Below are 27,724 nucleotides of genomic sequence, written 5' to 3'. Positions count from 1 at the left end.
CCACTCTAAATGTAATCCTGTTTTTTACTTCTGACAAAAAGTCACAGTACATCAGCTTCTGGTGTCCTCAGGGCCAGAGAGCATATAAAGTTGACATGGACATCATTTATGCACCAATCAAGAGGTCATTTTTATTAACTGGATTTTTTTTCCATTTGTCACACACCATGAATGTTTATACAATGAAGAAAGCCAAACATCGCTGGAAGCAATTGACAAGGATCAACTGGTATTTCTGTACCCTCCCCCTAATACACGTAGCTTTTCTCCATTTTATTCTGCTTTATTTTACTAATTGTAAAATTCTGTGTCAAGATTGTCACATCTTAAATACAGATAAAGTTGCTAGAGGTACATTATATACACATACAGAAAAATACAAGACTAGTTGCTTTCCACAATATTTAATTTATATGCTACGTTGACTATATGCAACTTGTAAAGACAGATTTAAGGGGTACAAGAAACTGTTACTTGTTCTATAATAGTTTGGTCCAATATATTTCAATGTAGTGGTTATTCTCTCCCTCCTTTTAACATGACGTAATACAACATACAACACATGCACAATCATTCACCGGTGAATAAATGGATTAAAAAGACAACACTCAAGCTAACATCTGTACACCCAGAGTTTCAACCAACCATACACAACTAAATAAGGCTATGTTACAGCTATGCAGCATAAATGGTCAACACTGCTGTTCTAAAGTGAGCACCGTATATACACATTTGTATATAAAAAACAGAGGGAATGAAAAAACGTCTGGGATTAGTCAAAAGGTGCCATTCCAAGGCTGTACATAACGTGTGGAAAGAATATTTACAAGACTTGAAAATAAAAAGCTGCAACAGTTTATTGCCAATGCCCTTTATAAACTTTCTCCTACTTTTTATATAGATGCTCTGTTCACCGTCATCTGTGAACTGTCCATATTTCTGGCCCTTTGTAAGATCCCTGCTTAAGAAAATTTCAAAGAAATATGCGCTATGGCTTCGCCGGCATGCCTGTTCTTGTAGCTTTCAACTGTGTAGATATCATACATGTATGATAGGATGTTTTAAAACTACATTGCAACATAAGCTTAAAAACAAAACTAAAGCAAAGTGTTTCATTCGTAACTTGTTTTGCTGGGAAAATATATTCCCCTCCTAAGCTTGATAATAAAATAGGCTGCACAATTGAGATTTGCAGCCTAATTCTGAACATGTTTACTTGGAAGTAAGCCATGCTGAACACACTGGGATTTACTTCCTTGTAAATATGCTTTGGATTGCATCCTTTGCCACACTAAAAGAAGCAAACATGAATGTATCATAACCAAAAACAGTTCTTTGGTGCTCTACAGTCTATAAGGTAAATGAAATGCATTCTACTTGACCATTTTGCTAGCATTTAGATACTAAACTGTGTAAAGTCTCTTAATCAGTGCCTGCCTGGGTTGTTGCTACATAATACCATCAATACTTACCAGCATTGCTTTGAAGACCCAGCACACAGAGCTTGAAAAAATAACATTCTTGTCCTTCCCAAAATTGGGAATCTGCAATATATTTTATTCTAGATAAAAGTTCAAACAAGTTCACCTGGTCAAAAGTTTCCTTTTGTACATTAAAAATGCCAGCCTATTTATCTGCTGACATCTCAGTAGCAAGGGGTTAAAAAAAAAGAGAAAAACTAAGAGCTGTGCAGAATGTAAAAAGAAATTGATCCATGCAACTTGTGTTGTCTGACTCGATTTGGAGAGAGAGTTATGGAAGGGAAATAAACAAGACTGTTGTTATACCCCAAACTAAATTTTATATTTGCAGTACATGGCACGTTTTGAGATCTGTGGAGTGTATTTAGGATGCACAATGTTAATGCACTCCCAATAAGATCCTTCCTGATCTGAACAGACCTCCTATTCAAATTCTAGCAACTGTTTTCTGCTCTACCTAAATTCACTTAAACAATTGGTTTAGATGACTGGATACAGTGCTGCATTTTGGAGCACTTTTGATATATCCCACACTACACAGACACCCATCTTGACTGGCCTGTTCATTTGTTTACATGGAAATAATGGAAATGTGGAATTAAGATGCTCAGTTACATCCTTCAGGTAATCAATAATATTGAGAGCAGGCTTCAAAATGCTGTGGGGTGAAAGACAGGAGGAGGAAACTTTGTTACTATGCTTATGGCAAGTTAATTTACAGGAACTAGCTTACTGGAAAAGACCTCTCAAAAGTCACACAAATTGGTCCAATTTAAATAGTCTTGCACTGTACCCAACAACTGCCATGATAATAGACTCTAGTAACAGATGTGTTCTCCCTTAGATTTTTTTTTAAAAATACTCCAAGCAGATGACTTTATAATTTTCCTTTGTAATACAGTTTTTAAAAGATTGTCTGCATGTACAATTTTTCTCGGGGGAAGCTGCTTAACTATTTCCCCCCCCCCATCTTGTCTGTAACAAACCAAGATCTTCGGCCACCATCTCATGCATATTATAGTTTAAGACAAAAGAGATGTGGGGATAAAAATTATAGTTCAAGATCTCTTAAATTCTCAGTGCATCCTTGCTTTGTACAAGCCTTGGAAATCTGAAAGCTCACAGAAGTTTTCAGCATCAAAACATTATTGCTTTGGTTCTGTTGCAAACACACAGAATTATGCCACATCTCACATAGTTTAGGAAACACAGAAGATCAGAACAAGATTGGACATTTCACAAAGAAACAAAAGCGCTCTCTCTCATTTAAGTGCAGAATGCGAAACTACTAAGTGCTTCATTTACACTGGATTCGGACACAAGCCTTACTGTAATCCAGATTTTCTATAGTAAAATTATAAATGTAAAAAAGTACACAAATCCTGTTATCGTTGGGAACAAAAAAAAATTTGTTGGCTAGCAGCATGCACAAAATCATGCATTGTCATTTCAAGCAAACTAAATTAAAATGTAATAAATTACTGCTCAAAGCTCATTTAAAAATATTAAGACAATGACAATGAAGGGTTTCAGTGAAATAAAGTATTCACAGCGCAGAAAAGGAAGATTGGTGATGTCAAGTAGAATGAGTTAAGTCTGATTACTGTCAAACAACGTGACAGCAAGTAGCTTGGCCAGCGGTACACAGCAATCCCTCCTTCGGGTTTCGCTGAATATTCACAGATATAGTCTTTTCACACAGAGGTAGTTGGAGCACGTTATTTTTCAAGTTCTTGCTCTTTATCCGTTCTAATTCATTTGCAGTGTCTGACATCTGATCAGAAAAGAATTTTATACTGCCCAAGGACGAAGCTGGATTTGCATTCCCAGAGGAACTTATGCACATCTTCCACGTGGATTTCTCCTGTACCTTGACGCTGGAAAAGGAGATGGTGTTTTGCGGATCAATAATGTATTTAGTGCTACTGTGAATCTGTGAACCTAAGCAGAGGCTCATTAATTTGAGGCTTTCCACCAGGTCGCCCGCGCTTCTTGAAGACAACTGCATTGAATTTCCAGATCCAGCGCACCTGCGAGTGGAACCCGAATTGTTATTCGTGCTTCCACTAGAACTACTGGAAGGACTTCCGCCCCCTTTGTTGTTGTCGCCAGGGCTCGTTTTGTCTACTCCTCCGTTTCCATTGCTTGGTTTTCCTTGTCCGCTGCCGTCTCCCTGGTTGCCGGGAGGTCCTTCGCTACTATCCCGTCTGTGCCAGGAGTAAGTAAACCCGCTGTCTTTATCGAGACGCCGCCTGCTTTCGGAGTCGTCGTCGCTTGTTTCTGAGCTGCTGCAGCTCGATCCCCGACCCTGGCTTTTCCTTCGGTGGTAGCGCTTATGCACGGTGCTTGGCGAAGCAATGTTCATTTTTAGACGGCTAAGTTTGGGGGGCAAGTTCTCATCCATGTCAAACTCGTCGTCCGACTCCCCTTCCTCAAAGATCTGATTCAGGACCGGGGCACTTTTCCGGGAAGTCAGGCGGTTTGTAACGGAAGGCTTGCGGCGCAGGACCACTTGGGTTGAAAGGGAGACTGGTTTTTTATCTTCTTCGTCCTCCTCCTCGTCTTCTTCCACCCTAAACAAGCACTTCCGACCGCTAGTTGTAGGTTTTAAGCTCACCGAAGGAACGACGGAAAGTGCTGGTCCTGCTAATTCAGGAATGTCCTCCTTCTTTGATGAATCATTAAGTGCCTTGCTCCGGTGACCATTAAGAACATTTTCAGCACTGCGAGCTGGAGACTGAGGAACGCCTCCATGCGAGAGAGGAGAAGCTGTAAGGTCATCTTCCAAGTCTTGAGGGACATCGATTTTGGTTGGCCATGACTGCCTAAGAGAGGTGCAAAAAAGAGGAAACAGAAGATTTTAGTACAAGTTTTAAAAGCAAAGCTCCTCTCACTGCAACTTGAAAAAATGTAAGGTGATTTTAAAATTTACCAAGCAGGCAAAGAATTAAATTTGCACATATTGGCCATGATCCAGAGATCTTACCAGTTAGTTTTGCACAACTGATGTAGTTTTGGGTTGAGGTTTCTCTAGCAATAGCAGCAGCAGCAGCAGCCAGCGGCAAGCCTCTCTGGGGGTTCCCTCCCTGTGAGAAGTGAGGTTACAGGGAACCAGGCAGAAGGCCTTCTTGGTAGTGGCGTCGCCCTGTGGAATGCCCTCTCCTCAGATGCCAGGGAAATAAGCAACTATCTGACTTTTAGAAGACGTTTGATTCTGTTTGTAATGTTCTGTTGAAAGCTGCCCAGAGTGGCTGGGAAAACCCAGCCAGATGGGCGGGTGTAGAATAATTAATAATAATATTTTATTGAAATATTTTCAAAAAGTAATTTGTGATCTGGTATGGCAGTCTGCTATGTAAAGGGGAAAAGCAGAAAATTCTAATAAGCATGCCCACGCCCAAGATTACGGGATTCCAGTCTTTTTGAGTTTGTAGCTGCCCTGGTAAATGCCTTTTTGAATGGAAAGATGCAGTTTTTGTAATGAGTTTTAATAACATTTCTTTTCAATAGCATTTCCATCTGCTTTTAAAAAAATATTAAAGTGTATATCATTTTATGCTGCTCAACCTTAAAAAAAAGATTTCAAGAAGTCACTATCTGATAAGTGGCACAGAATACATACAAGTCCACTTTTTAAAAAGGCACAATATTTACTGAAGTTATGTAGACATTCTCGGTTTTAGATGAAGCAAAGTTAAGGCAGGAACAGACATTCTTTGCTGCTCTGAATATGCCAAAGTAATACTGGCAAGGCAAATCAAAAATTTAAAAATATTATCCAGAGCAGGTTCCAAAGCCATGGCCATGAATGCTAGAGACTTTCAAAGAAATTGTTCATTCAGAGTATTCAGTTGCAGGCTGGCAGATCAAAAAAATAGCTAGAAATCAGGCCAATAAGAACCAAATGCACAAAGTCACTTAACAAAGTGCACAGCAGATATCCCAGTGTTCCCTTGCACACAGAGTGAGACCCAGGTATCAAATAATCCTTGAAAATACATATGTTTGTGGAGTAGTACATTTCCAGTCCAAGCTTACATGGTTGTGGTAATCATACATTTATATTACACATAATCAGCTTTGCTGAAATTTTTCTCCTAGCAATGTATTTAAACTTTTTATATCCTACATCACTTCTGACTGATGCATTTAACAACTATGCTAAAAAACTATCCAATTACTTTTTTTGCCTGTCAGTTTCAAGTGTGGGTTTCCAGACTTTGTATCCATGCAGCCTCGTCAAAGCATATTCATTCAGAATGAATAACTCCCACTTTAGCAAAACATGCCTTACTCCCAAGTGTGCAAAGGTTGGCAGCTGCAATATTGGAGTCAAACTAGATGCAATTTTAAACACACTTAAATACTTCCATGCTTACAATTGGCAACACAACCTCTCTCCTGCTCTCACCTCAAACACAACTAAAACTAGTTTGGGACCGCAGGACAAGGGTTATCCTTCGTTTATGGTTTTCCCTCTAAAAATCACCCCCCCAACTGTAGTTATTTGCTCCAATGTGTTGTTTTTTTTAAAAAGTAACAGAGCAAATATAGGCCAAAAGGATGCTATCATCACAAAGGCAGAAGTGTGGCCACTCCTAACATGGCATTTAAAAGCACACAGAAGGCAAGGCACATGAACTTTTGCTGTTTATTGTCTTCCTTTTGACAAGACTTCAATTTCTTAAAATAAGGCCTCCTGCCTTTCATATACTCTCTGACGGAGCTTTTTAAACACAGCGACATATTTCTGGACTTGTTTGTGTTTCTTCTCATTTGCAGTATACATTTTATTTTAGTCTCTATTGCAGTGGTTTTAAATAGTCCTGCCTTCCTGAAGGGATCTTCCTAATTACACCTTTCAGCTTCTTTAACTATTCAGCTTCTGAAAATACAACTTTCTAGGCAATTTATTTTTTCAGCTGCCTACTCCTTTCCCGCAAAGTGCCCTCAAGCTCACCAATGGAACTTTGGTATGGGCTTCAGCAGTTACTTCCCAGTTACAGTTCCTGACAGAGCCACGATATTGCTAAGTTCTATAACTCAGTGGTAGAGCACACACTTTCTCATGCATGTGCTATGCTCAATCCATGGCATTCCTGGTCTGATGATCTTTATCAGGGAAAGCTTGAAGGATCTCTGTCCAAGATGGCGGAGAGCTCCTGCCAAGACAGGTTAGACGAAGCTGAGCTAGACACATGTAGTTGTCCTCCACACTCCCAACTTTCATTAGCCCCAGCTGGCATGGCCAGTGGGTGGGGTGATGGACATTGTAGCCCCTCACCATCTGCAGGGGCACAAGTCTCCCGATCTGATCTAACAGGAATAGGATGCACCAATTTCCATCTCTCTCTGAGCTCTCATTCTTCATGGGAAATTCTGCCTGTTGGAATAGGGTGCAGACTCTGCAACAACACCACCACAAAGTGGCTGTTTCGTTCTGCGTTACAGTTGTGGTCTGCACTGGGGCAAGCATGAACTCAGATATTCCTTACCTAACATTACCCTAGGTTGTGAATTCAATGATAGAAAGGCTAAGAACGGCGACTTCAGCATGACAGGAGGAAAGAAAACGAACATTTCTTCTTAACCAATTCTGTGGCTGTGCTGCTGGTGAATAAGCTTCCAGATCCCAACCTGCAGAACAGTTTACAACCTTCAGCAGCAAAATGCCTTCAAAATTACCAACTTAGCTGTGCAGAAGCTGTAGAGCACACAGTGTTTTGGCAATGATACACCACAGTAGCATGACAATCTATTTAAAATTATCAAAAAGGTGGGCCCTTTTAAAGAATGTATGATTAAAAACTCTTAAATTTAGTACAATTTGAGTACTTTAAATTATTACCTAAACTGAGCTTTGATATTGCTTGGGCTTGCTGATCTGGTTTGTATTTCTTTCTCCTGCTTCTCTCTCAGAATCCGCTCTGCTAGTAAGAAGTAGGTAGCAGTGATGTGATTGTATTTGTTGGTTTCCAGAGCCCTGGGGGAAATAAAATTAAAATGGAACACATCATACATCAACAGTTTTCTGAAACTGGACATGCAGCCAGCACTGCTTACAATGCACCTCAAAGCAAATACTGAACAGTGCCTATAAGTAGAAATTAGTCTTTTGACATATTGACAAATAGCTTTTAGTTTATTAAGAACTGGACAACCTAATGTGGCAAGTTCAATAATCAAACTAGGCTATATTAAGGAAAGCAACCAAAAGCTGAATAGATTTTCCCCAATCACAGTAATTTACTGAATGCCAGTCTATGCTTCAGTAACCTTTTGCAGCTGTCAGATATAAGTATACTTTACTTTTACAGATAGTCTGCTCAAACAAAGGAATTTTCTTCTTCCAGTCTGAGCTCCTGATACATACATTTGTGACTACGATTGCTGAGATTAGGAGACTGGGAGTGTCTCCACTGCCTCCCTGCAATGACCTCTCACTGCAGGGAGAGGCAACCCCAGGGAAACAAACTTTGTCAGTGTTGACTGAGACTTTATCAAGTGCTTGCCTTGAAAGCAGGAGAGCAGTCTCATTTAATAGCATGGACTTTCCTCACATTCTCCCCCAACTCAGCTCACAGGAGCATAGTTGCCAGCTAGCCACTGCCTAGCACTACACAGGGGAGAGAGGCAAAGCACCAAAATAACATCAATTTGCAAATAGGCAATATGTTACATTTAAATCTGTCACTGATCAAGGATCTTCCATAGCCAAACGGACAATGTGTTCATCTATTTAGTCATTGGGCATTAACAGCAGACTTCTTAGCAGATACAAATTCCTGTTTCAACTGTTTTAAAGCATCCACTTGTTAACTCAGTGGCTTCTGTACTGGGCCTGTCTCCAACATTGCCACTTGCACTATTCAGCAGCTGAACATATAAAGTTAATGTTTGGGTTACAACCAAACATACAATTTAAAAGCGGTTCACACTAGGAAGCCACATAGTGGAAATACCTACTCCTTTAAGCTACACCCCCAATAACCCAGTGTTTCCTTAGCATGACCAAGGATGTTGGGAGCCAGATACTAGTGCATAAAGAACAGGACACGACTGAACAAGGTGCATGTCATAACCAGGGTGCCTCACTCTCTGGCCTGCTGCTGCATACTCTCCATCCCCAATCAACTAGACATGGGAGAAAAGGAAACTGCTGCTAAGGCCATTGCCCAGAGACCGAGGAAGAAAGAAAACTCAAGCTACTGAATAGAATATGAATGACAATTTGATTATTGGGCTTTACACAGGGCTCCTCTTTGGCCAGACTTGGTAACTTATTTCCAAAAAGTTATTGATATTTTGACATGTTCTGTAAATGAATTAATTTGTCGTGGGCCACTTTAGCTTACAAAGATACGTACAAAAGCTTGATAAATCTTGCATCTGCAATTATTCCTCTGAATACCAGTGGGCATAAATCAGGGCAAGTTGCTTGCCTTCAGCTTTACTTTTAAGGCTGGTAATGTCTGGAAACAGAACGCTGGGCTAAGGTGACATGCACCTGATCCAGAAAAGGATTTTCTTGTGCTCTATACAGAAAATTGTTGTGTAACAACAAAATTGGAATTGCAATCCTGGAATGTAAACACAACAGAAAAGGGTGGCTTACTCTACTATGGTATCTCTGTCTGCGATGTCTCCCAGAACCATTCGCTGTATGATGCTGTTGTGCTCTTCCTCGGATAGATTTTTGTATGAAACCAAAGGAATATTATATTTGGTTGCAGGCGATGGATCAACTCCTTGTAGCCAGGGATGGTTTTCAATTTCTTCCAAAGATGCCCTTCGTTTTGGGTCTCTTTGTAACATTCGTGTGATTAAACTGGGAACAAAGATACAGCTCTATAAGTATGTTAGCATCATCACAGTAGGAAAATGTTCCCCAAGCATCCAAGGGGTGTCGTCATTCCCCAAGTTTAAAAGTAAGTTTCTACACACATCTACAAACAAATTTGAAAGTATGGATGTTTGCTTGCTTGTTTAGATGGCAAACTAGCTTATCTACCGTGACTGTTTTCATGTCTCTCTTGATGCTTCTTACACATACATAATACAAACAGAGGTACGGAAAAAACAAAAACAAAACAATGCATACAGTTGAAGGACAAGACAAAATTAAAACTGCAGCTAAGGGGCTCTGAAGCAGTCATAGAATTATGACAAGGTAGAATTGTTTTTGGGATTACTTTCCACTTATTAGTTTTTTTTTACCTGTCTACAGAAGTCACAGAATGGCTATGGACTTGTGTTAAGCAAGTGTCAAGTCATAAAAAGCAATCAAAATTACTAAAACCAGAATTGCAATTAAAAAAACAAATTATTTTCCCCCAGCTCCAACAGACTTCACGATGTTTATTGAATAGACTTGAGTTCTTAAACTGTCTTCTGTTTTATTAACAAATTACTATTCTACAATGGGCCATGTGAATATAGAAAATCACTAAATAAAAAATAGTTTACAGGGTTTCACATTTCCAGTTATCAATGTATTCTTCAACTGACAATAGCAGCCAAGTACTGCTGACAGGAGGGCTTTGGCAATGAAAATGGTAAAGGGAGAGAAGGTATTCCTTTAGCTTTGAAAATGTTTCTTATCTGTACATAGACTTTGCATCCATCGCACTGATGAAAGTAGATATGCACAGCTTCAAAGCAACCATCAAGTTAATATTTCCCGTTTGGACCTCAGCTTCGAATAAGTTACCCCTCTCCTGTAGAGCATCAACATGCAAACATTTAATGAATGTGATAAAGGGTGATGTTTAAAGAAGCAAACCATTTCAAAAATGAAGAAAAACTTCATATTTATCTAGGGAGCTCAAGGTAGTATATATGGTTCTTCTATTTCATTATCATTACAACCCTATGAGGGTTGAAAGAATAGTTCCTGGACCACAGTCCTGAAGTGAGAATAATGGATGAGCTGGGATTACCTGGGACCTAACCCAACCCTGTGCTAGTCCTAACTAATCACCACATCGGCTGAATGGTTAGTGTCATGATTTTAATTTCAATACATTATGTTCGACATTTCACTTACTCTTTACATTCTTTGGACACACGTGACGGCACCGTGTATTTACAGTCCATGATCATTGTCAAAGTTTCGCTGTCATTTGCTTCTTGGAATGGTGGCTGCCCGCATACCAACATATAAAGGATAACTCCCAGGCTCCATATATCTGTAACAAGATTTTAAAAATATTGTACTTGAAAAACAACCTATTGCAACCGGCACAGGGGGGAAAATTAGTTTCCTATCATAGTTAATTTGAACCAACATTTTAATTGTTCAAAACTGAGCAGCATAATACCACAAATGCCTTATACACAGAAAGATGAAATGTAGCTTCATATGCTCACTGAAATAAATAGTAGAAATGTGAAGATTATATTCAGCAATGCTGCCACAGTTATTACCTTGGTGGGTGCAGATTTTAATTTTTTAGATACTATTTCCCCCTCTCCCCAGACAAATTATTCACCTTTGTTTATATATATAAACACGTCTTTATTGTGCCCTGCATGCAACACATTAACCTATAAAAATAAAAATAAAATCAACTATTGGTTGAAAATGGGTATAATGGAAAACTGCTAAAGCATTTAAAACAATACTTAACAGCTTGAAAATTATCACAATTTTACCATACTATTTTAAGAGCGAAGTTTGTACAGGAAAGAATACAATAGGAGGAAATGCAAACAACATTGTTTATACCCCTGTTGCTAGCCATCAAGTCTAAAGTAAGCAAGATTTTGTTTCCAGGTACCGTCCCATTTCCCTTGGGAACTTAACGGTCATTTTAAGAACTCCCAACATTAGAAGCAGTTGGTGTTTCGTTTTTTTAAAGCTTTTCTATTTGTTGCTAGCCTATGTAAATAGCCTGGCAGCATATCTTCACAAAAAATCTGGAACGACGTCAAGTGAAAAAGCACTGTTAGCAAGAATCAATGTTTGTTTCCCTAAAAAGTGGATTTAGAATTGCACAAAATATGTTCAGGAAGAGGATCTGAATGAGAACTGTGCAGGGACAATCTGTGGTTTTAAAAATAAATTCCTTCTCTCAAAATAGGACGCTGTTCTTAAGGACTAGCGGGCTATATGAATTGTGACAGACACACAAATAAGAATGTGTTAAATGTTGTTGGTCAGCACCTGTGTACCTTCAACGTTACTGAAAAAAATCCGATTGAGAAAGAGCTGTTTGAGTACGATTCTTAGAACCATGACAACCAGCCAGTGTATATGCAACTTCCTTACATAACATCAAGTCACTGCCATGGAAACCAAGCCACGTCACTGACTGCCCCTGCCATGCTCATCTCAAATCTAGTGAGGAGAGAGCACCAAGACTTGGCTTGTATTTACATATACAGGGGAAAAAAGGACAGTTTTCTCTCACACACACAAAAACTCCAAACAAAAATATTAGGCCACATATCCCATAATGAAGGCCTAAAACATTCAGAAATTGCTCCTTGTGAGACCAGATCTTCATGGTTTACAGAAGCTGATAATCACATCGTATTTCTAAGGCGTTTTGAAGCAATTTCAGCATCACAGCAGATGCTTGCCTTCTCAATTTCTAAGTCTCTAAAACAGTGTTTTGCAACCTGTGGGTCATGACCCACAAGTAATTCACAAAGCCTGAGCAAGGGGGTTGTGGGCTTTATGTAAACCCAAAATAATTGCTGATTTTAATCTGAACTGCTATAATAAACACCTGTTACCCCATTTCATTTTGTTAGCATATTACAATGTTGTGCTGAACTGAACAGTGGAAAGGTTTGAGTCTTACATTTTGGGAAGTGAGGTTATCCAAATTCTTAACTGCAATAATCACTTAAATAATTCAAAATGTCATTTTCACATAAAATCAGTATTAAAGCAGTGGAGACAGACCACTACAGATCAGGCTCAACAATTTCAACTACACTTTTACACAATGTCTTTCCCACGGTCTACCCCACCCCAGCAATCCACTGTGATGATGTTCTCACTCTTTCTTGCCCCCTTCCTTTCTGGTTTGGAGAGGATTTCCTGTCTGTGCTGTTGCTACAGAGTGCTTGGCCTGCAAAGTGATCCAAGTTCGGTTTACTGTTATGCCACTGATGACAGTGCAGGTACAGTTCAGGAAATGAGTTGCACTAAAAAAAGTCACACACAATGACAGGATGACAAGAAATTCAAGATGTCATCATAAAAAGGTCATGTTGACAGGAAATAAGGCACAACTGTCTCATGAATTCAGAGAAGTTAAGCAATTTAGTGTGGTAGCACCAATTTTGGACTGAACGTAGAACCAAATACAGAGGTACCTTGGTTGTCAAACTTAATCCGTCCTGGAGTTATTTCAACTCTCGAAATAGTTTGAAAACCAAGGCGCAGCTTCCAATTGGCTGCAGGAGATTCCTGCACTCAAGCCTAAGCTGCGGAAGACGTTCAGCTTCTGAAAAACGTTCACAAACTGGAACACACACTTCGGGGTTTGTGGTGTCCTGGAGCCGATTTGTTTGGAAGCCAAGCCATTCAACAACCAAGGCACCACTGTATCTCTTATTTTTCATTCCTTTCTCTGCTGCCAAAGCAATGCAGCTGAGTTTATAATTGTCCCAACAAGATATATACTATGTGACTTGAACAATCGCTTCAGATCAAAAGTTTTATGGGGCTCCAATACACGTACAAAGCTTGAGGTCTGCTGTCTCATTTATTTTCGTAACTGAAAGTTCTGTACTCAAATTAGGCTTCTGGATGCATGGAATATCCACAAACACTCTGGAATCTCTAAATGAAGTTAATGTAATTTAATGCAGCAATTGGCTAGGATCCAATGCTTGATGTCAGAAGTTGCACACCAATTTTTGAACTTAATCCTGGAGGAAAGCTGAAAGAAGCTGAATAGCATCCTATTCGGAATGTATCATACCTAGAGGATGAGGGTGAAAATAATTCTGACAGGACCACTGATTATGTCTCTTTGGCATACAAACTATAAATCTTAAACGGAGTAGACACACCCCTCCAAAAATTGCTGTGGGTGGCAATACCAGGCTCCAGAAGTAATTCAGTACAGTCAAACCTCAGTTGTCAAACATAATCTATTCTGGAAGCCCGTTTGACTTCCCAAATGTTCGACAACTGATGTGTGGCTTCCGATTGGTTGCAAGAGCTTCCTGCATCCATGCGGAAGCTGCATCAGATGTTCAGCTTCTGAAAAATGTTCGAAAACAGGAGCATTTACTATCGGGTTTTCGGCGTTTGGAAGCCAAAACATTCCAAAACGGAGCCATTCGGGAACAGAGGTTTGACTGTACTAAGGACATACTGATACTTCCCTGACCAAAATGCTCATAGTGATCTTGAGATGGAGGTTGAAAATCAGGAAACATAGTAACGGATGCCTTCAATTGTAATCACAGAGACTGTTAGATGAATATTCTGGTCACACAAAAATATGCATTTTTCATTAGCCTCAATATAGTGCCCTGGAACAGTTGGTCATGGAATCCACCAAAGGAGGAAAAACTATGGGTGCTGCTCAGGACCTGGTAGAAGTTCAAACACTGTTGAAACCAACTGGAACTAGTGACCACAGTGCTATGAAATCCAACACGCATAAGTATTCAATTGTCAAAAAATTCAACATAATCACATTTGACTTCAGAATAGTAATCTTTTACAAGTCCCCTTATTTTAAAGATTACTATTATTATTATTTATTAAATTTCTATACTGCCCCTATCCAAGAAATACATACCACAATAGCAAACAATACCCCTCCACCCTGTGCGCGCACACAGTTTAAAAGGTCATAGATTGGCTTAAACAAAATTGAAAGGGAAAGTCTTCCCACAAAGCCACAACAATTGCTCAGCTAGAATGTATTCAGTTTATCAGAAAAGATACCACCAAATCCAAGGATGCCAATGTTGTTAAAGAAACAAGTGTCAAGGAAGCTATTAGAAGCAAGAATGCTTCACTCAGAAAACTGAGGTTTTGCCCAAATGATAATATGGAACACAAATTTGAACACAGACAATAAAGGGTGCCTAAAAAGAATTTGAGGCACACATCACTAGAAACATTAAGATCGACAATCATAATGTCTTTAGCTACTGTCTTTAAAAAAGCAAGACACCAACTAGGTAGGCACTTGAACAATGGATGAAGAGGTGATGAGGTATACTGAAAGGAACATAAGGAAACTACAGAAAATCTGAATGAATTATCTGTACAGTCGTACCTCGGAAGTCCAATGCCTTGCAAGTTGAACGTTTCGGCTCCCAAACACTGCAAACCTGGAAGTGATTGTTCCGGTTTGCGAATGTTCTTTGGAACCCGAATGTCTGACGTGGCTTCCACGACTTCTGATTGTCTGCAAGAGCTTCAAATGCACCTAGAAACTGTGTTTTGGCACCCTACAACCTAGGTTCCAGGTATTGTGTGAAGCCTTGCTTTTCTTTCCCAGTTTCGAATGCTGCTAGCGGCATTTACACCATCAGACTGCAGCAAGAGTGAGATACAGGAAAGCACACTCTGATCAGTTTTGCTGAGACCAGATTGCCTCCCAGCTTCCATTGTGGCTGATCAGTATAAAAACCACTTTGTTAACTTTTAAGAAACAGCTCCTGAGTGTCCTTGTTCTTCTCTCCTCATCTCCTTCTTTATGCGGTGTTTTTTAGATTGTAACTCTGAAGGCAGGAACCGTCTTGTTTTTATTGAAGCCTTTTGGGCTTAAAGGTAAAGGTACCCCTGCCCGTACGGGCCAGTCGTGTCCGACTCTAGGGTTGTGTGCTCATGTCACTTAAGAGGCCGGGAGCCAGCGCTGACCGAAGACACTTCCGGGTCACGTGGCCAGCATGACGAAGCTGCTCTGGCGAGCCAGCACCAGCGCAGCACACGGAAACACCGTTTACCTTCCCGCTATAAAACGGTACCTATTTATCTACTTGCACTTAAGGGTGCTTTCAAACTGCTAGGTGGGCAGGACCTGGGACCGAAAGACAGGAGCTCACCCCGCCACGGGGGTTCGAACCGCCGACCATACGATCGGCAAGTCCTAGGCACTGAGGTTTTACCCACAGCGCCACCCTGTGGGTAAAAAAATCCCAATAAATACCGTATTTTTCCATGTATAAGACTAGGTTTTTTCCCTAAAAAATAATGTCAAAAATTAGGGAGCATCTTATAGATGGAAAAATATGGTACATATTCCTAAAGGTTCTGTTTTTCTCAAAGAATCTTATTACAGAAGACCATCACACAATTGTAAAGGCTCATATTTGGAGCTCACTTAGAATGCGCTGTGTGTGTGTGTGTGTGTGTGTGTGTGTGAGAGAGAGAGAGAGAGAGAGAGAGAGAGAGAGACTCTTGCTGTTATCTCTCTGGCTTTCAATAAACTATGTTTGAACTCTTAAACTTCCATTTATGGTTTGTTGATTAGTGCAGTGATTGACTACTTGATGTAGAGCCAATGTACTAATAAAAAGTATTTATTTGCAGAAGGGTACAAACATTTAACTCTAGGTACTGATATGTCCTACCTCCTCTCAAGGAAATGAGCCCCCCCCCAAAAAAAAATCATTCTACATCTACCCGCATTCCATAAGTGTTCCAAGGACCTGTGCTGATATAGAAGATATACGAAGTAACATAGCTGTATGAGGTAAGGCTGAAAGGCAATGCAATGTCTTTTTAAACAACCCACAAGTCAATCCTTCCAAAAGAGAAAACTACCTTTTTTTTTACTACCTGGTAAAAAGTAATCATCAAATTTTCAAAATTTGAAGCCACATCTATTTTTTAAAAAATCAACTTCTAATTTGCTACCATATAAGCATCTCTATTCTTTTTCCTCTTCTATTTTTCTTAAAAACAAATGAAGCTGCACCCTTACAATGCACTCTTAGCTCCATCCCTGTTTCCTCTTGTTGTGTTGTAGCATTATTTTCATTTTAGTTGTAGTCTCTAAGGGCATTGGTCTTCAACCATACAATGATCTATCAGTTGAAAACCAATGCCCTTAGAGACTAAAACTAGAATGAATAATGCTACAACACAGCAAGAGGAAACGGGGATGGAGTCAAACTGGAGTAACTGGTAACTTTTATTCCTTTACTACTGAAGAAAGAGCCTGAGACAAGAGCAGAATAACCATTTCCATATGGAAGTTTAGAGTGTTAGACATCTAGCTAACTAGTCAACTTAGTAAATTACTCTAAGATATAATTAAAACACCTAAATTCTTCCTGCATAATTTACACACCCAATTATAAACAGTTCATGCTGGTGCCTCACCCTTCCTAAGTTCAAAATTTACAGCAGGGCAATGCCTTAATAAGGAGCAACTAGAATAGAAAAAAATAGTGAGAAACTTTGAGGCTGAAAATTAAGCAAATGGCTTGGCTCTTGAGGCTGATGTTAAGCAAATGATTCAATAGCATCCAAAATTGGAAGCATAAGCACATAACTCCCAAACCCAAGTCTCCTCTTCAGATAAAAGGTAATGGCTTCTAATCACTATGTTTATTACCCAAATTGGCTTCTATCAATCTTTACCAATGTAAAATGTATGTCGGCTCTCTCCCTCACAAGGGACCTCTGTTTCCATCTTTGTGGGAGAAAGATTTGAGTAACCGTCAGATTTTATATCTCCAAAATATGGGGGAACAGCCACTCGTGTTTGTGCCAGCAGCCTCTGCATCCAGAAATCATTTTATATCTAGGTACTAATCTGCTTCAATGCCATTGGTGTTTCATTTAAAGAATCTTACAAACTGCAGTCTTTTGGGCTTCAACATGTCCAGCTATCTCTCCCCTTCCCCCAGGAAAACACAAAAGTTTGTTTACTGTTTTGAGACATTTTTATTGGTCCTATTATGTTACTGTGATTTTTATATTTTCTTCTAACAGATCAACATGCCTACATACATCCCTTATATGTTTTTACTCTCTGGTTCTAGAGAAAAGTAAATATATTTCTATTTGGAGGCATCCCACATTCATCTAACCAGAAGCTCTGATAAATATGTCCCAACACTGTTTGCTGTAAAATGTACTCTGTTCACACCACCGCCTCCACAAGGATAAAACCGGAAAGAGCCATCGGTTGTACTGTACTTTCCCCACATACAGTGGTACCTCGGGTTACAGACACTTCAGGTTACGGACTCCGCTAACCCAGAAATAGTACCTTGTGTTAAGAACTTTGCTTCAGGATGAGAACAGAAATCGTGCGGCAGCAGCAGGAGGCCCCATTAGCTAAAGTGGTACCTCAGGTTAAGAACAGTTTCAGGTTAAGAACGGACCTCTGGAACGAATTCTCACATGTATATAGGGACTACATTGTTTTAAACAATGTAACACTAAATGCTGACACAGACATGCACCAGCAGAAATATCTAAAAGGAAAAGCCTTAAATGTATCTTAATCCTTATTCAATCAAGCTGTAACACGTCATGACTCAACTGATATTTCCTTTTCTAGCAAGCACCGGTAAGTCCTGTTTGGGATTTATACAGGCAAGTTAAATATTCACAAATCCAGCATTTATCATAAATGTTTTTATGAAGAAATATTGATATGCTGCTCATCTACATTTTCTGCATGCATGTGCACAGAAACACGCAATTAACTTGGAAATGTTCAAATTAGTTTCTCATGAATCTCCCAATACAGGTCCAGCAAGAAGTCAATGGACGTTACGGGCATCTATATTGAACTATGCTTCGTTTCATCACTGTGCTTAATTTCATTTACATTTCTCTAGTTGGCTCCTGCCAACCCACACACTGAAAGCAATAGGAACAAAAAACAAACAAACAGAATTTCAGGAAGCCTATCCATTTCTTGCATCTTCAGAAGTTAGCTGAGAAATACTAGGAAAACATCAATTAGAAAAAAACAATTATCTAATATAATTCAGTTACTATATGAAATTAGCCTATTGCATAGCCACGTGAAGGACACTGAATGTCAGATGTACAATCCCCCCCGCCCCCGGTGGTATTCTGGTTTGTTTTCAGGCCTGATCAACATCTGTTTTCTAAAGTCACTAGCAGAGAACTGAAGCACCTCTTGTGTATCTTAGGCAAACACATTTAGTGACATCAAATGGACATGTACTTGTCAGAAACAACCCTGCCTTGGGGACCCTGCTTAATGTATTTTCTTCATATAACACAAGACTTATAAATACGCTCCTACGTTACAACTATAGGGTGCCAACAGATTGTGATAACTTGAGAATACACTCCCTGCAGGCATTAACTGCCAATTCTTGCATCCACTGAAATGATTACAGCTGTCCAATATCATCCTCGTGTATTTGATGTTATCCTGTTCATAAAAGGAAATATCGCAGTTTGAGGGGGAAACAAACATTTATTTGAGAAGACACTGGATGAATACAGGAGACCATTTACCAAATACTCTGTGCTACTGCTATGAACAAGAAAGCCTTACTATGTTCCTAATACTGATAGGAAATGCAGAGATGTGGCAATTCTCTGCATCATGAGAGCAAATATGGCTGTATGTACACCACTTGATAAATTGCTGTCAGTATTCACATGCTGTCAGCACATTCCATAGCATTCTGGGGTTCTAATGCAAACAGAGAGCTGACTTCGCTGATAAATACATGAGAAATACTCTGCTTTTTCAGGAACTCCTTGTACATCGGAGTGCATCCATTAATAAGAACATAGTGCAGCCATTAATAAGAACACAGAACAATTGATCCATCAGGCTCAATATGGTCTACACTGACTTACGGGCATTTTTCCCAGCCCTATCTGGAGATGCCAAGGATTGAACCTGGGAGATTTTCATGCATGGGCTCTACCACTAAACCACAGCCCTTCCTTTAGTATAAAGGTAAAGGTACCCCTGCCCGTTCGGGCCAGTCTTGCCAAACTCTAGGGTTGTGCGCTCATCTCACTCTATAGGCCAGGAGCCAGCGCTGTCCGCAGACACTTCCGGGTCACGTGGCCAGTGTGACAAGCTGCATCTGGTGAGCCAGCGCAGCACACGGAACGCCGTTTACCTTCCCGCTGGTAAGCGGTCCCTATTTATCTACTTGCACCTGGAGGTGCTTTCGAACTGCTAGGTTGGCAGGCGCGGGGATTTGAACCGCCGACCATGCGATCGGCAAGTCCTAGGCACTGAGGTTTTACCCACAGTGCCACCCGCGTCCCTTCCTTTAGTATAGCTTGTCATAATTTAGATCTCTTAGTTCCAGCTGGAAACCTTCGGACACTTTGTATTTCTAGTGTAAATTCCTCCAAACAAACCATATTCATTATCAAGGATGCACAAATACTCCTAACCAAAAAAAATAATAAAATAAAATAAAATAGCAACAAGCCTAACTGCATCAACTCCAAACTAGAAGGCATTGGACTAGATAGTATGTTAAAACATAAATAGCATAATGAAGAGCTACACAGGGACCTTTGCGGACTTTCATCTTCCTACTGTATTTCTAAATATTTACTTCCAATGGCAGCTTGCTCCAAAACAAAATAATTTATGCAATAAAAGTGACTTTAGTTTGCTCTGAATTCATTGACTTACCTACTGCAGGTGCATCATACTCATCACCAAGTAGAATTTCTGGAGCAGAATATGCAAGAGAACCACAACTTGTTGTGAGTTTTTTCCCAGGCTGGAATTTGTTGCTGAAGCCAAAATCAGTCAATTTCACAAGTCCTTGTTTTTCAAAGAAGACAACATTCTCCGGTTTTAAGTCTCTGTGAACTACATGCAGTTTATGGCAGTAGGATATAGCATGAACAATCTGAGCAAAGTACTTCTTTGCCAGATCTTCGTTAAGCCCTTCTTCGTGTTTCATGATGTAATCAAACATATCTCCTCCATCACCAAGTTCCAAGATTAGGTAAAGTTTGGTCTGGGTGTCAATAACTTCATACAGGCGAACAATATTAGGATGCTGCACTAGTTTCATGCATCTAACTTCTTGGAATAGATGTCCTGTTGCTAGAGTATCTAGCTTGGTCTTGTCAATAACTTTCACCGCTACTTTTTCACCTGTAAAAACGTGTCTGGCAAGTTTGACCACAGCAAAATGCCCTCTCCCCAAGGTTTTATCCAAATCATACAGTCCAGCAATTTTTCCATCATACCCTCGCTTGAAACCAGCCATACTGCTTGAAGTAGTAATGCTGAAACTTTTTAAAAATTGTGTCTTCTCATATGAAAGTGTTTGAAACAGATGCACAACCCATTTTCACTGCCAAACGTACCTAGAAGTCAAAAAGAATATTTTTTATAGAATATACATTTACTTAAGATAAGAAGAATAAGATTTCACCTACTCTAAAAGCTGGCCTTTGGTCCAAAAAACAGGTTTAAAAATACTTTCTTGAAGGAGAATTGGAATAGCTAATTGAGATGTGTCTACTCTAAAAATGTATAAGATATGCTGTAGAGTTTTGCAAAGCACTTCAGAGTAGTTAGTTCAGTACACAAGTACAAATTTATTTCAGGAATGAAGAAAAAAAGAATACAAAAAAAAGTAATTCTTCCTGGGACTGCCTGTGCCTAAAATATGCATTAAATGGGAAGAATGATGAAACTGTTGTAAGCTAATCTAAGCAAGGACATTATTCACATACAGTATTGCCATTCATTATTTAATGAGGGCAGCATAACATTAATATCTGTGGTACCTAACATACAATTAGACCATTCAAAATAAAAAATACCCTGTAGTTACCACCACCTCAATAGTTGCTTCAAGCAACATCTACATGCTTGACCCATGTGGTTATGTACTATGCTAGTGAAGCATCTGCAAAGTAAAAATGTCATCAGTATGATATGCAATCATATAATTCATCGCATTATATGGAGGTGATGCTACAGGCAATGTGCAAATGAAGTTTTAGGAAAGCTCTAATGCTGAGAGTTGGAGGAAAATAATGATGGCTGTATAGGGCTAGTGCCGTCTGATTGGAAATGGGAAAATATAGTTCATCCATGCATTAAGATGTATGAAACTTTGAGTATCTTCCAACCAAACAATAGGTACTTATACTTCAAGAATTCAAGTATACTTCAACATCTGAGAAAACCTTGGAAGAAACTAACTCTAGTTTTTCCAAGCACAGCAGCTACATCAAAAGTGATTTCACTAAAAATGACTCTTGATGTTGCATGGCTAACTATAACTCTAATATATTTCTGCAAGAGCCAGCATCTGTCTGTCCATGGTAATCATTTTACAATGTTGTACAAGGCCCCCCCTTGGTAATGAAGCACCACAATGTGACTTTCCAATGTACAGAGTGTGTGGGCCACACTCATGTCTAGAGTGTATAACCGTCACAAGTAGTATTGGCTAGTTCTGCTGGCAGTCATTCAGTTTTCCAGGCTTATTTAAAAACACTTTTTTTTCAATGAATGTCCTCAACATCACTGTCAGTAGCAATTAATGGCATTGCATTTAAAACTTTAACCTCACTTCTATAATGCTAGTGTACAACTTTCAGAACTCCATGGAAATGCAGAGTCTCTCCACAGAAAATGCTTGTTCCCAACCACTGTAAGCACCCTTAACCTGCTAATACAGGGATATCATCTGTGGAAAAAATCTCTCTTTTTTGTATTCTTGATACCAGAATATAAAATTCATTCATGGTACATTTTCATTTAAAAGTATATATGCATGCTTTCTTTACTAATTCCTCATTACAATACAAGAGCTCAGCAATCAGGAAAGGATCACAGTTGCATGTATTAAGGGAGCAGCCAAAAAACATGCACACCCATTTCATGACATATGGACTGCATTCAGACACAATGTGAAACCATGGTTTACCATTATGAGAATAAGCTACAGCTAGCCTCAAATCTGCATACTTCCCCGTTTAGCATGGCCATGAAGAGATCAGGAGCTACTGTTTTATATAGTTTAGCAGGCCATCTGAACTCTAACCTTTGGTTAATCTAAACTATAGTTAGTTGAAACAAGCCAGTTTAATAAACTGGTTTGAGGTTGGTTTGTTTCAACAAACCATAGTCAAGGTACAGTTTATTCAAGTTCAGATACAACAACAAGTTGCAGCTAATCTAAAATAGAAGTGAATGCATCCATACTGCTTCATACAGCCTCACTAGAGAAGGGGTGTGTAATGAAACTGAAGGTATATTTCAGTTTGCTCTCATATAAGCCTAAAACATGCCTTAACAAAAAATCCAAATCAATCCATTGTGCACATTTTATAAAATCAATTTAAAGCATAATACTAATTGTTACACTAGCAAAACTGCTTGGAAATCATGATATAACTGCAATACCTCCAGAGGAATTTCACAAGCACTGCAGTGAAGTAATTTTTAAAAAACTACATTTTAATAAATCAGAAATGAAATCTACCAACCATGGTACTGCCCTCTCCAAAGGTATCATCTTATCTATGCTTTGCTCATGTAGTTTCAATTTTTCCTCATGTTTTCCATAGATTCATCTGCTGATACTTCCATATCCAGTTCTGAGGAAAGATTCGCATTCTTCTTCCCTTATTCCCTAAGGGGGAAAAAATACTTAAGTTCTCCTTCAGGAATTATATGGCTAACATACAATCAAATATGTGCATAAATCTCACAGAAATCAGTGGTATGTATTAGGCATATAGATTACCACCCCAAAGTTCATATGGACCAATAAAAAGAGAGTGAGTCTAATGTTGACATCCTGAGTAGCAGCTATAATGGATGAATTCAGGAGGTTATCCCAACACTCAACGTGTACAAACCTTTAAAGTTTAATACACCTACAGTAGTTTTCTATATTGCTGTCTTCTAAGTACCGTTTTAATGCTTTGAGGAATCATGGGACATGGTGCCTGACTTCAGTTGATGCAATATTAGGTTTAAATATTACAGTTGCTTTGCGTGGCGGTTCCAAAAAGGAGCAGTAATCAACCAAAGATAGAAAATTTGCAAGATTAACAGTTCTTAGTTCTGGCACATTTTCTAATCTTGAGATATACCACTACAACACCCACCTATGGTGCATAATAACTGTCTCTAGATGAACAGAAAGGGGAGCTTTTTTGCAAGTTGGTAGAAAATGAGTCATTTACAAGAGCTACAAGCTGCTTACACTTGTATACATGGGCAGGTGGACTAGCAGAAAATTGTGATCCAATAACTTGTATTTGTACAATTGGCACAAAATTTCTCTTATAATGGCATTTTTGCCTTTATTAATCACATTTCATTTCATTTCTTGTATATATTGTGAATGATAATAAAGTTTGAGTATCCTCTCACTGCAGAATCAGGCTAAATAATCAGCTGCAAACACACAATGGATAGCATCTTCATGATGTGTGGCAAGTTCTGTATATCTACCATGTAAAACTTATTCCTGCCATTACTCAAAATTCTTAGTAAGATGTCAGCAACAGATGCGGCATGGGAAATATATGGTTAGGATCTCTCATAGTTTTACAAAGTATTAACAACAGTCATGGGGGGGGGGAGAAGGGACTTTGATCTTGACTTGCAGTGATGCGGGATGGACTCCTGTTTTCCATCTACACTTTTTCTTCATCTGGCTTCCCCTCCTAAAGTACCTGCCAATTCACCCCACAGGGATAAAGAACCAAGGGGTCAGTTCAGATAGGGGTCAAATGATACAGAGAAAAGGGTTAAACATACAACTCAAGTGTCACAACCTTGATCCAAATCCCCCATTGAGTCTTTTTAAATAAAGCCAAAGATTCCAACCACAGAATTCCTGCATCACATCTGTTTTAGACTTTTGTTTCAAACCATGAATTCACTAACTGGATCCACCCCACATTTTGTTGTGACATTATCTAGATGAACTGCGTGAATTGAACTATTAAAGAAAGAAAATCTCAAAACTATTGTCCTGCTCCCAAGCCTTGACCCATTTAAAGCGTCTTCAAAGCACTTCATACAGAAAATCCAATATGCTGTATTGAATGAATTTTTGCATTACTTTTATACACGGAGCTGGCTCTGCAACCTATTTCCACAAAACAAGTGTGCAATTGTACAGGTGCACCAGCAATAATCAGGTCTTTAAAAGGTGGGTTAAAAGTATTGCCCTCTTCCTTAATTGTGAGAAAGAAAGGGGACCAGAAAGTCACTTGGTGAAGTCCTAAGTTTCAACAAGTAGGGTAACAAAGCACTGTATTCCAGCAGTGTGCATAGGGGACAAGCAGTAGCACAAAGGTTTCGGAAGAAGCACCTCTTACCCCGTCCCTTGGAAGTTTACCACAGGCAACTGCTTAATTAGAAGCTTGCTCTACAGGTTTTATGCAATTTCAATGTTAATAAAAAATACACAAAGGCATGTGTGTGTCAAACATTATTAGGCACCTTAAGTGCTTGTTAAGGCATTCATTTATTGTGCACAATATGACCTTGTACATCTTACTCACCATCATTTCACAGAAAGGCGGAAGACAAATGACCTGCCCCATAAAGTCTCTCTAATAACTTAAGTATTCAAGCCCAAATAATGCAGGATGGAGACAATACAATGGGAAACAGAATTGTGAAATGAATTTGGGAATGGGGAGAAAGAATACCATGAAGGTACCTCTCTCTTGCGCTTGTGTGAAATAAGCAACGAAAGATACAAAGGTGACATCAGGCACAACAGAGAGCAAGGTATGAAATAGTGGTGCAAACAGACATACGGAAATTGTTTCTAGAGCACTGGAAGGCCAGAGGTGCAAGCTGATAAAATTAAATTCCAGTGCAGAAGAGCTAGTGGAATTATCAGAATACAAATCCCCTTGTCAAAAAGTGATTTCTGAGCATTCCAGACAGACTCAAAGAAAGGACATTATTGCAATCTCTACTTATCCCTTTAAAATATCAGTGATGGGTGCCTTCCCCCCCCCCCCCTAGTCAGTAGATTTAATTAGGAAGTATGACCTGGTTGCCTAAAAAATTCAGTAAAGTTAACTGTGGCTCTAAATCTTCTATTAAACAAAATTCTACATCATTAAAACTATATTGGCATATATTTATCTGGGGAACTAAAAGGAATTTGTTCAACCATTCAGGTGTTATTTCAACCAATAGCTGTTCCAGTTCTTCCAGTTCAATACCTTCATCAGGTACTCTACAAAAACAAGCAGTGTACAAAATGCATGGTTACATTTCTTCTCTTTGGATACTGTATGATAACCATTGAATATGTCACACAAAAAGCAAAAATGTACATTTCTGGCAGAAATTATCAATGTGAAAAATGACAATGCATCATCACTATTCATCTTACTCCATGGGGCAACAATATTAGTGGCAAATGATGCAAAACTTATCCAATTTTAATACTCATCAGTGTGTTTCCTTAGTGGAGACTTTCTACGTGTTTTCTATAGCTTGGGAAAAGAATTGAAAATGCATACTTCAAAACTCTTGCCTTTCCTCATTTTCTACACCAATTATCTATTATTATGAATTCCCAAAAACTGCTATATAAACACAGCAGCCTAAACGAGTAAGAGTGGCTGCACTAGAGGGCAGGCTTTAAACAGATCTGGACTCACATTCTTTAAAAAGAATTCATATCTATACTAGCAGACTGTAGCAAAGCCATATTTAAAGCTCTAACTACCTTAGTAGTCAAATAAATTATTTCCAGTCCCTAAATATATAAGATCAAGCTTCAAAATACAAGCCACATGAAGCTTCTCCTTCAATTTATTTATTTAAAAGATTTCAATGCTGCCTTCTAATGGTACTCCCTTCCCAAAGTGGCTTCCATACAGTACTTCCAGGGTCTACTCAAGAAACAAGGCATTAATAACAAAACAATTCATAATAGTGCACATACTGATAAAGGACCTTACTGAAATTAATCATGGTAAATTTCCATCATTCTTGTCAATACAGTGGTTTTCCTTTCAACCATTCAGTGCCATAATCATTCTCAGTGAGACCAATACCATGTCTTTCTACCTACCTGCTCCGTTACTGCTAACAGCCCAAGAGGGGAGAAACGTATTTTAAACAACAACCCCCCCCCCAGCTTTGGTGCCTGTGTTGGCGTATAAAGCAGAAGTTGATACAGCTTAGAAAAATGGCTGTTTGCCAAAGAGATCATCAATGCCATAATGTGTTTTCGGCATGACAACCCGATGCAAAAAAGCCCTTCCACGGGGGGGAGGGAAGAGATGCCAAGCTCTTTCCTTTGTGGCAGATACACTCTGCAGCATCGGAGGGGGGGGGGGAGCGGCCACATTAAACGCTCCGGACAAACCTGTTGGCTCCGTCTCCGGCTTGCAGAAATAAGATGCACCGTCATCCCCCCCCAACTACCCACCACACCAAACAGGTCTGCAGCTCGGGTGCAAGAACTTCTCAGCCACCCCGTAAGCCTGAGGAATATATAGCCGTGAGGAGGGATCCAGGGATCTGCTCGCTCTCCTCAATACTGCAGGGGATTTGGAGGGGAAGGGAGGGAAAAAGAAGAGCGCTGGCGACGTCCAAGAAAGGAGGGAGGGGGGTGTTTTGAACTCAGCTCCAGCCTCCTTTCCAGAAGCGGCTTGGCAAGGAGGTGGAAATGCCGGACGCGTAGCATTGCCAAGCCTCGCCGCCGCCTCCCTCCAGCGTACCTGATACTCCATCCCACCACTCTCTTTCTCTCTCTCCGCTCGCCGTTCAGACGTGCACACGAAAACACGCACACGCAGCGCTCCATCTTTCGCGCACGCGCACTCACGCCCCTTCCCCCAACCTGTCGCACGGAGGGCGCGCGCGGATGCGATGGAGACGGAGACACGGAGGGCGGACGGGGCTCTGCGGGGACCCAAAACCGCGGGGCTGGGCCTTCTGCGTCCATTCCTTCTCCCGAGGAGAGCGGCGCGGCCCCAGCGCCTCATACCTCGGCGCCCCTCAGCAACTTACTCCCGGGCGTCGGCACCGGCCGCCGGCCGCGGCCCTCGGCTCCCTTCCCCAGCGCCGCATGGACAGCGGCAGCGGCGGCTTCTTCCTCGGCTTCTCCTCCTCAGCGAAGGTACCACACGCGCCGGAGGGTCGAGGCGAGCGGCCTCCGCCTGAGCGAGCGAGCGAGCGGACGGAAACGGTCTTCTCCTCCTCCTGCGGCTCGCGCCGCTCTCGTCCAGTGAGGGAGGCTCGCTCCCGAGCGCGAGCGCGCACACACACACACCCAACGGACCTCCGCCGCGTTCCCGCGACGTCACCGCGACCAAC

General features: G+C 40.1%; 1 protein-coding gene across 3 annotated transcripts; it reads right to left on the bottom strand.

Moving 5' to 3' along the window:
• Nucleotides 1-105: 105 nt before the first annotated feature.
• Nucleotides 106-27,717, bottom strand: SNRK (SNF related kinase). Of its 3 annotated transcripts, none has more exons than XM_082193390.1 (7): nucleotides 27,396-27,717; nucleotides 22,900-23,045; nucleotides 20,072-20,760; nucleotides 10,528-10,669; nucleotides 9,097-9,309; nucleotides 7,330-7,464; nucleotides 106-4,306 (listed from the first exon to the last, which is right to left on the bottom strand). In XM_082193390.1, exons 3-7 carry the CDS (start codon nucleotides 20,658-20,660, stop codon nucleotides 3,088-3,090), a joined length of 2,298 nt encoding a protein of 765 aa, XP_082049516.1. In that variant the 5' UTR covers nucleotides 20,661-20,760; nucleotides 22,900-23,045; nucleotides 27,396-27,717; the 3' UTR covers nucleotides 106-3,087. The 3 variants fall into 3 exon arrangements, with proteins under 3 accessions (XP_082049516.1, XP_082049515.1, XP_082049517.1); XM_082193389.1 differs by having other exon boundaries at nucleotides 27,419-27,717; XM_082193391.1 differs by lacking the exon at nucleotides 27,396-27,717 and adding an exon at nucleotides 27,127-27,350.
• Nucleotides 27,718-27,724: the final 7 nt, after the last annotated feature.

Source organism: Podarcis vaucheri (assembly GCF_965113315.1).
Source record: "Podarcis vaucheri genome assembly, chromosome: 12".
Taxonomy (NCBI): Eukaryota; Metazoa; Chordata; class Lepidosauria; order Squamata; family Lacertidae; genus Podarcis; species Podarcis vaucheri.
The sequence above is the reverse complement of the archived record's forward strand: the minus strand, read 5'-3'. Positions and strand labels throughout refer to the sequence as shown.